The 9,981-nt window shown below is 39.4% G+C and overlaps 1 protein-coding gene across 1 annotated transcript; it reads left to right on the plus strand.

The window, feature by feature from the left end:
- The first annotated feature begins 451 nt into the window (after positions 1-451).
- On the plus strand, positions 452-4,428 carry trappc3 (trafficking protein particle complex subunit 3). Its single transcript, XM_068333133.1, has 5 exons — positions 452-601; positions 1,236-1,333; positions 2,352-2,451; positions 3,378-3,560; positions 3,708-4,428. Exons 1-5 carry the CDS (start codon positions 560-562, stop codon positions 3,825-3,827), a joined length of 543 nt encoding a protein of 180 aa, XP_068189234.1. The 5' UTR covers positions 452-559; the 3' UTR covers positions 3,828-4,428.
- Positions 4,429-9,981: the final 5,553 nt, after the last annotated feature.

Consider the following 9,981-nt stretch of genomic DNA (forward strand, 5'->3'; position numbering starts at 1 on the left):
TAAGTGAGGCGTTTGGTTTATTTTTACCCCAAATGATCCAAACATACAGTACTGCCATCGAGTGGTCAATCACATTTGAAACCGTTCAAGGTAGAAGTTTCATCGTTGTCCGCTGTTTCTCTCCGAATCAGCAGGGGGCGATAAATGGCGTGCTAATGGGAAAATAAGCGCGAGAACAAGCCGGTAAAAAAAAAATGCGTCGCACATACAGGAAGTCGTAAATTTCTCTTCAAAATAAATGTTTTAATTTGTTCCTTTTGTCAAAAGAATGAAATATAAAGACCTATTGTGACAAAATATTTCATTTTATTATTAATAAAGTTGTTCAAACCAACATATTATTTTATTGTATCTTTATATTTTTTATTATTTAGAATATCCCTCAAAATAACTTTTCGGATGAAGGATGACAGGAAGTTCTTACTAATCATAAAGCTACTTTAACATTAGCGGAAGGGTGATCAAATTGGCCATTACGGAAGTAACTGCTCAGCACGAATCAACTTTGTAAAGGATTTGTATCGACTCACCACCTGTGTATGTCTATATACTGTCCACAATGTCTAGGCAATCCAACCGAACAACAGACAGCAAGAAGATGGTAGGTGACTGCCGCAAGATTAGCGTTTGACAGACTCCTTCAGCATAGCTAGCAAAATGCTAACTCCATCCAATAAGCTATATTTTACGTCGACCAGCCAAAATACTTGTCAGCTGTTTATCCTTGTAAATTACGTGTGCAAAGATAAACAGAATGTTTTTTTAATCAGATCAACAGGTACTCTATTCATTGTTAAACATTACTGGCTTTGACAGGATGTGTAGTTTATTCTTTATAGCACGAGCTAAATGGGTAATCCTGGTAGGTATACTGTTTGTTGTTTTTTGAATCAATTGATAAATTATTCCATAATAGGAAAAGGCTTTATAAGAAAAGGCCTTCGTAACTTAAATACTGAACGAAACTGTGCTGATTAAAGTTAATTAATACAATCGTCAGAATGTATGAAAAATCTTGTGTTACTTCACTTAGACAGCATCAGCAGCTAATTGTATCTTACATGTAGAACCATCCTGTTAAAGAAAGTAACACAGTTATGTTTCTGTACCACTTTGATATCACATTTATACATAAGTTTGCCAAACTCTCAGTTATCTGATGATTTTATTTAGGTTAAAAAATTAACAAAAAATAAAATATATATATATAATATCTGCTGTTTTCCGTGTTGTAGAACTCGGAGCTGTTCACACTGACATATGGAGCTCTGGTCACTCAGCTTTGTAAAGACTATGAGAATGACGAAGAAGTCAATAAGCAACTGGATAAGATGTAAGTATCAAAAACCACGTCAACACATAACTCTAATTTACAGGTGTGCTAAAAAGTTGCCATGGTGTGGAAGGAACAGAAACATACTTATTTATTAGGGATTTATCTATTGCACTGATCATTTTTGTCACAAAAAAGAACAAATGTAGTGCAACCTTTTCTGTTTTCAGCATCCCAACACACACTAGACACCTCCCTTGATTATCCAGCAAAATACAGTCATCATACCAAATGAAAGTACCATACAAGACTGAAAATATTTTGCATAATTTACATATTTTCAGTCATTTTCAACATTCAATAGACGGGGAATGTTGTGAAATCAATTAGTGACTGCATAATCGTAGTTTCTTTGCTTTGAAATGTTTGCCTTTTTAACCAATGGAAGAGAAGAGGCTCTCTGGCTACGTGTGTCTCTCTTAACTTCATCTTCACAAGAATTTGATGAATTCTGCTGCCCTGTGTTCATACTTCTATACACCCAGATGCAAACATGTAGAGAGGTGATTTAATAAGATTTGATTTCTCTCACTTTTCTGCTCTTGTTATTTTTATAAAACCCCCAGGGTCTTTGAAGGAGACAGCACTGACATGAGCTTTTCTGATAGGAGTTATCTCTGGAACCCGTTGCTGGATACTGTTCATCAACTAAATAAGATTAAAATAAATGGATATTTTTATTGCTCAGCAATTCAAAACATTCTTCAACTCTGATAGGATTTTGGACTTGATATAGTTTGCTTTTCTGGTAGGCAAGCAACACTTGTCTCTCTTCATTCTTGTACATGGTGAGGTTTGTCTTATATGACCTTAGAAGGCAATGAATTTACACTCGCCCCTCTGCTAGTCACTGGCTGATCAGTTAGAGTATGACCTTGTAAAGGTTGGGATGCATCAGCTGACTTCAAAATCAGTTGTGAGAATAAGTGGGCTTGACATTCTAAATTCAGAGTTATGATCTTTTGCAAAACTGTACGACCCTAAAATACCTTTTTCTGTATTTGTTTTTTTTTTTTAGGGGCTATAACATTGGGGTGCGTCTTATTGAGGACTTCCTGGCACGGTCCAACATCGGCAGGTGTCAAGATTTCCGAGAAACAGCTGATGTCATTGCTAAGGTAACCGGAGGGCTCCAGGCCAATCAGTGTGACAACTGAGACTGGAGGAATGAGACAGAAAGATAGTTGAGGGACCATCCTGATTTGGGAAAGAAGAGGTAGTCGTTGGGGGGGGGGAGGGTTGGGATCCTGATGGATGTGTTTGAGGAGATTAGAAAACAAAAGTCCATGAATAGATCCTTTTAAACTTGAGGTCAAGATCATATTCCCATGCATGTGGAATGAAATTTACTCCCCTCCCTCAGAAATGCAGCAATCATGTTACTTTTGTGATATGATGTATTTCAGTCTTCCTGGCCTTTGGATTTTGATCGTACACTTGTCATATTTAACAAAAGCCATCCCTTGTGACCGATGTTGGCAGACGACAAAGGCTGCTGTCGGGTCTCCGTTCAGCACTTCATCTGTTTTCAAGGCATTCTTTTAGATTGCCGGGGGAGTCGTTCCGTAAATGTAATCCCACACGAGCTGAGGGAACTGGTTGTCGGTCATGAAGAAGAGGAGGGTCATGGCTGTAAGAGGAGGACCGCTATGGGACAGTGGTTTAGACGGTGTAGCAACCCTGCCAGAGGATGTCAAGCTAACCCCTGAAACCAAGTCAGTCATTCATTAAATATAGATGTAGATTTAGTGGATCAGGGGCAGGTTCTTTGGGAGTTCAGTTCATGACATCATTGCTGTTGGCTAGCATTCAGTAACAATTGTTTTTAGATAGAGCTGCTTTACCCTGTCATAACATTTTACAAAGTTAGACAAAAATCAATAATCCGCCAAGTAGTACTGAATCATTTCATGGTGTGACGGCAGTTTCTTTTTGCTTGAACACTTTTATTTGTGCATGTGGGAGGGAGAATGCCAACATTTCACAGGGACAAGATTAGACAAGACGCACAGGAATCTTACTTTTTCTTTTTTGGTGGGGTTAGGTTGCATTTAAGATGTACCTGGGAATCACGCCCAGTGTGACCAACTGGAGCCCAGCAGGGGATGAATTCTCCCTCATCCTAGAAAACAACCCACTAGTTGACTTTGTGGAGCTCCCGGATAACCACAGCATGCTAATCTACTCCAATCTGCTGTGTGGTGTCCTCAGAGGAGCCCTGGAGATGGTAAGGACAACACTCACACATGAGTAGGAAATCTAATGAAAGTTTAACAAAGAGCAGCATTTTCTTAAAGTGTCAGTGGGCACGTTTCAGACAAATGTTTAACCTGTTTGAATAAAGTCATTCATGTTTATGATGTGTCTGTTTTAGGTCCAGATGGCTGTTGATGTGAGATTTGCTCAGGATACTCTGAGAGGGGACAACGTAACCGAGGTCCGCATGAAGTTCATCAAGAGGATCGAAGAAAACCTCCCAGCAGGAGACGAGTGACTGAAAAGAAAATATCCTCCCCGTCAACTTAACGTGTTCACATACAAACTGAAAAGGCGAATTAACTCGTGAACATCGCAATTTGTGGTGTATCTCAGAAGTTAAAAGGATGATTTTTTTTTCCTCAGCTGTTTCTTTTTCTATCTGTGTTTGGAGAAGAATGGTTGGAGATTAGATTATAGAGTTTCCCAGACAAACGCTGTTGAACTATGCCACAGAAACAGTTTAAAACATCTCTTCTGCTTTGAGTATCTAAAGGATAGAGAAAAGAAAATCCTTGGCACTAATCTGGAGGACGAGTTTGAGGTATAAGTTATTGTCTGTGCCTAAATGTCAGCCCGTTGTTAAAGAGAATGCCTCCGATCTTCTGTCCGTCACCATCCTTTATGTGAAGTCATTTTTATTAACAATTATATGTTTCGTAAAAGAATCATGTCTTTTCATTTAATTGTGTCGAGAAGTTTCTTTTTGAAGGCTGGAAAAAAATTTAATTGTGATGTTTGATTTTCATCTTTTTTTTTTTTTAAGGAATCTCACTCATTAATGCCAATTATATGGCATGTGTATTTATGTAGTTAGGAATGTCAATAAAAAATGGCATATTTAAGTCCTTTCTAATGTGTTTACTGAGAGTGGAGACTTTTGCCCCTTTTATAACATGCCTGTGGGTGAACTTTTACTGGTCCCACACCCACTGTGTCCTCTGTGTCACCTTCAGTTCTGCTTCAGTGTACTGTGGAACCCTTATTTCTGTTGACAGCTGCCCTGTTAAGGGAAATACTAACAACCCTCTTGTGTTTGTTCAGGTTACACGGAAGTGATCTGTGTCGTTTTTCTTGTTTGCATATGTGTAGAAAAAAACTAGCTGTGTCTCTGAAACTCACCTGAGCTGCTTGTGGTCGTCACACTTCTGAATGACTTTAAATTACCCACAAGTAGCAAACACAAATTTTTAGTTGGCCCACTGCCCACCTCGTCAATAACAGAAAACACAGGCGGTCATTCACAAACGCACGCACGTACGCACGCACACACACACACACACACACACACACACACACACACACACACACATACATATACCACAGGATTTGTTTTTTGTATGTATTCATTGTGTAACGGGACAATGCCAATACCATACATATGAGAACATATTATTGTATATTAATCGTCAGACTTTATATTCTATTTTATTTGTGAAGCCATTTCTACCTTTTGCTGATCTAGTATTCAAGCACCTGAAAGGATTTTCTCCAAACAGCCACCAGAGGACGCCCTTCACATTACTTTCCTCTCCTGCTGGCAACTCTCAGTATGAAGCTGAAGTCATGCATGTTTGTAGGTTTCTATGGTCTATGATGTATTGTGGGAGAAATACATCCTCTTATTTGTAGGAGTGTATCTTGGATGTGCCAGATAGCATAAATTACAGGTTAATTTTCAGATTCCGAATAGGCAAAGAGTTTCCAGTAGTTGAGTAAGAGTTGTCATTGCCAATATGTGGACTCCAGCATTGATTTGGCTGCAGATGAGACAAGGAGAGCACAGAGTCTTTGTTCTTTGTAATCCTGGTGAAAATTTTGCATGATAGGACTTCTTAGTATTATTTACTGACATAAGCCTCTTCCCAACTCCTGTCTGGGTCGTGATCATTCAAAAAAGATAGGAGTGTAAAGTGGAAGCATCCTGATGGCCGTGTGCCTGGTGGGCCTTCAAGAAAGTTCTGAACACAGAACACAATACCCGTGAACTCTACAGGCGTGTGAGCTGCTGGTTGGATGAAAGAAGCAGAAGCTCGATGTAAATTACTTGTCAGAATTAGAGTTGTACACCTGAGAATGGATGGGTTTGTGTGGTTGTCAAAAGCTGTATTGCTCTAACATATGCTCACAAAAACTTAACTTGTGAAACACACAAATATGCACACATGTTTTACAAGGAGGCCCAAGCGAGGATGAATTTATTGCAGCCACTGTCTTGACAAATACGTGTCAAGACACAAACAGCTCATTTTGGTTCTCCTACCAGTTAAACTTTGATTTATGTGCCTAGAAGGAGTTTAGCGTTGACTCTCTTCAGTTTTATCCATTAAGCAAGACAGAAGACTGCAGACTGATGCTGCATTGTGATTTCAGTCCTCATGACCTGCGCATCTGTGATTTCTATTCCTTTCTCAAGACGACAGATGCTTTTTGTAAAATGACTACAGACGAAGAAGAAAAAAAAATGCGTTGAGGTACGACTCACTAAACCATGAAGAATTGTTTTAAAAGGGTAATTTTTATCTATTTGTGTTCAAACCACATGCACCCCAGGTCATGAATGTTTCTTAGTACTCATATCTGAATATGCAATTTGTTTGGTGTTTCCCACAGATGTGTTCATTGTGTTGCACTTTATTTTATTATTACTATCATTTGTTATTTATTGTAGCTCACTATGTTTTCCAGAAAACTTTATTAGGATGGACCTGGAAAACAAGTAGCAAATGTTACGGGCACGAGACGGTGTGCGCCGATCTGCTTTAAACCAGTTAAACGTTACCATGTGGCCTTTATAGGAAACAAATGGTGAAAGGCATGCTGTGACAGTAAAGCCCATTGCACAGCCTGGTATTGACCTGTGCTTATTGAATACCGCATCTCTTTCTTCTACCTCCATTCAGTCCGTTTCCATCCCTTGCTTCTCTCAGTTTTCAGCCCTTTTTGTTTCAATTATTTCTCATTTTTTCTTTCCACTTTCTTTGACTTGTTAATGTTTTACTGATGTGCGCAAAGGGAGCCAGCGGTCTCTAAATCAAAGGGAAAAAGATGTGTGGTAGTCAGACTTTTGGGAATGTCCTATACCTCTGATGAGAAACTTGTTGCCTCACAGGTGAGGTAAGGGATTGAGTCACCCACAATTTCTGGAGGGTCCCAGAGTGTGTGTTTTGTGTGTGTGTGTTTGTCGCGTCATTGGAGAGAAAGGAGATGGCACCGGGATGGACAGCACTATAAGAAAAGAGACTGTGACACAGCAAGCACGGAAATTATGTCATAGATTGAAATATGTTCTCAGGCGGTTGGAAGAAAGGCTCGAATTAGTGAGCGAGTCTTTTTGGTGCACCTGGAAAGATGCTCACATGTAAAAACAGGCTTTGGTTGTTATGTAATTCAGAGGCTCTTGTAAAACAGGTCTTATTGTTCATGGTGTAAGAGCGATTAATAGTTACTGGGGATGTTCGGCGGATTTAAACATCTCCGTAAATAACTCTGGTTGTGGTTTTGAGGAGTAATTAGAAGTTGATTTGTTATTCCATCGCAGTATATGCCCATTTAAATCTCCTTCAGCATCTGCAAGTCATTTGGAAATGAATCATCCTCCACTTCCAGACAACCTCTTCCTATAAATCCAATAAAAATTTAGTGGCTATTTAACATTGGGCTCTACATCCATTGGAAAGTGAGGTGTTCCCAGGCCTCCTGTGGTTCTGTTTGGGTCATCATAGTTGGCATAAATGGAGAAGTAGGAAACAACACCAGGGAAACAGAAATGGAGCCAATCTGTACAGTAAAATCTTGGATCACTAAGGTTGTGTAAGATTAGTGTAAACAAAGAAAACTATTGCAGGATGATGTATCTGAAATTAGTTTACAGCTGAGTCTCTTTTTGTTTGTATCAGCGACGACCGGCTGGTTCTACGGGGGTTACAGCTGGAGCCCCTGACTCCACTGAGCCATTTAATGTCTTGTTTTTAGTTTTCCCTCCATCCATTTCTTCCAGGCTTTTTCTTGGGGGGGGGGGGGGGGTTGCGAAGCTGTCTTCACTCTGCTTCCAATTTCCTCCTGCTCTTTTGTTCTTCTTTCCATTTTCTCCACGTTCCGATGAAGAGGAGTTTTTAGATGTTCCTGATGAAACACTTTTTACCCATTCCAGATCCTCTTTATCTCTGTGCCTCCCTTTCCCACAGTACATTCAACTTTTGTCTTGTTATTTTCCCTCCTTTCTTCCCTTTTTCCTGACCCTGCAGCCGTTTAAATCTGAGTTTATGTAACAGCGGCAGAACTTTCCAGCTTGGAATGGCCTCACTTGAAGATGGAGTGAGGAGAATGAGTGGGAGAGAAAGAAAAAAAAAAAAGTCATGTAATATTAAACTGGATAGCCCTCAGCGCAAACAGCACCTCACCTTAGACTTCATTATTTCAAGGCCTTTTTCCTCCAAATGTTCATGTGTAAGAATATATTTACATCAGTCTCCCAGGCAGTAACAAATAAATTAATTCCAAATGAAAAGTAGGAATTTGAAAGTCCTGGTTTGCACTGGACTAAAATCAAACTAGGCTTTCCTCCCAGAGCAGAGGGTCACTTGGAGGCTGCACAATACTTCAATAGATGGAATAACACTGCTTAACACTGCCAAATATAAACCTACTGTAAATACGTGTGTGTGGGTGTCACATAAAGACACAAAAGAACAACAAAACCATACATCTATCAGAGTGATGCACTTCGGCTGTCATGTGTCTCCCCTGCAGGCCATCTATCTTCCTTTTAAAGCACGATATCTGACCTAATATCACGTCATAACTCTAGACATCGACTCAAGGGCTTTACATCCTCAGCAGGTCATTTATTATCCACCCACTGCGAGCACCTGTCGCACCAGACAGTGTAATTTTTAGGGGTCTGGATGTTCTATTATCCAGACTTGGCATTTCAGGTCTGTGAGTATGACTTTCCATATAAAACAACTCAAGCTGTCACACTGGAAAATGACACTGATAGGAATCCGACGAGGTGACGGAAGGTACATGAAAAATTGTCAGTGTATGACAAGCACAACGGGCAAATATTAGCTATGAATTCCATTTGAGTATGACGATTTTTGTTCACTTTTCAAAAGTTGCAGTAAAGGCACCAGTGTCCAACTTGTGTGGTTTGATCCAACATGATGCAAAATGTGATCAATTCATTTGTCCCATACTCAAGGCACCTTTATAAATATACAAAACTGCAAACATTGTCGACAACACAATCTCCTGGGTAGAGGGAATTAATCCAGTAATGGCCTGAACTGATTAGTCGCAGCATTCATACTTGTTTTGGTGGATGTGGTTGATTTGGATAAATGCCATTGGAGAATGCTGCTGCCATGAGGGGGTGTGCTTGCTCTGTAGTTGTGTTTATGCCAGAAACCCTGTTTTAACAGCAGAACAATGTTTCGTAAAGAGATTATCAATATAATTTATTTTCCATGATTGCAGTGTTAATTAAACACTTCAGCTATGAATTAGAAAAATAGTTTTAAGAAATACATCTGACGTGTTGTTATTGCTCATTGTTGCAGGGAAGTGGTGATGATATTTTATTCTTAAATTTATTTTTAAAATAAGGAAATACACACTGGACATTTTTCAGTTTCTATATATTTTCCACATGCCATGTCAAATCCAAACTGAAAGCATGGAAATAAAATATTTCACACAGAACTGGCCAATAATAAACATTTGACATGATGATGTTCCAGAGCTTTGAAGAAAGGTTCTTACAAGTAAGACCACACATGCAGCTTAGTTTGATTTATTTGTTATTTTATTTCATGTCACAAAGTCCTGTTTCTCCAGATGTGTGACCTTATATGATTCAGATATAATAAGATGGAACAGTAGTATGATTAATGCCACGAATGTGGATTTCCCAGAGATTAGAACACAACAGAGGATTCCTTCAGCACAGGAAACAAACTTATTTCACTTTGTATCTGTTTTAGAGAGTGCAGGAGGACTTGTTCACCTGTGAGTATATTTATTGTCCCTCCAGTACAAGATGTACAAAAAAATGTACATTTCCTTGCTTGTCACATTCAGTAATGTGAACACATCTTGTCACCTCTTTTACTCACTGGTGTGATTTTGTTACTCTTTCAGCGTAGCAGCAGCAAAGGGTCGCTGAAAGTCTCTCTCGCTGGGCTTCATTATGTGCAAACCTTTTTCCAATTAGTCGACCAAGTTGAGCTCAGTGGTGCTTGGATCAGTTATAAATATGCCACCAGAGGGAAGAAGCTGTCAATGTTCCGTGAGGCACTTTGTTGGATGGTTTCTGGGCTTCTCGTGCTGCAGGTCCTTGTCTGGCCCAAAGACAGTTAAAGGACAGTCACGTGATTTAACGCAGTAAA

This window comes from Antennarius striatus, chromosome 14, assembly GCF_040054535.1.
Source record: "Antennarius striatus isolate MH-2024 chromosome 14, ASM4005453v1, whole genome shotgun sequence".
In the NCBI taxonomy this organism is placed as follows: Eukaryota; Metazoa; Chordata; class Actinopteri; order Lophiiformes; family Antennariidae; genus Antennarius; species Antennarius striatus.

What these genes read in the sequence shown, in the direction of transcription:
- trappc3 (XM_068333133.1), top strand. Translation starts at nt 560, where the DNA reads ATGTCTAGGCAATCCAACCGAACAACAGACAGCAAGAAGATG. An exon ending in CAACAGACAGCAAGAAGATG is followed by an intron (nt 602 to 1,235) that starts GTAGGTGACTGC and finishes TCCGTGTTGTAG; the next exon opens with AACTCGGAGCTGTTCACACT. An exon ending in AATAAGCAACTGGATAAGAT is followed by an intron (nt 1,334 to 2,351) that starts GTAAGTATCAAA and finishes TTTTTTTTTTAG; the next exon opens with GGGCTATAACATTGGGGTGC.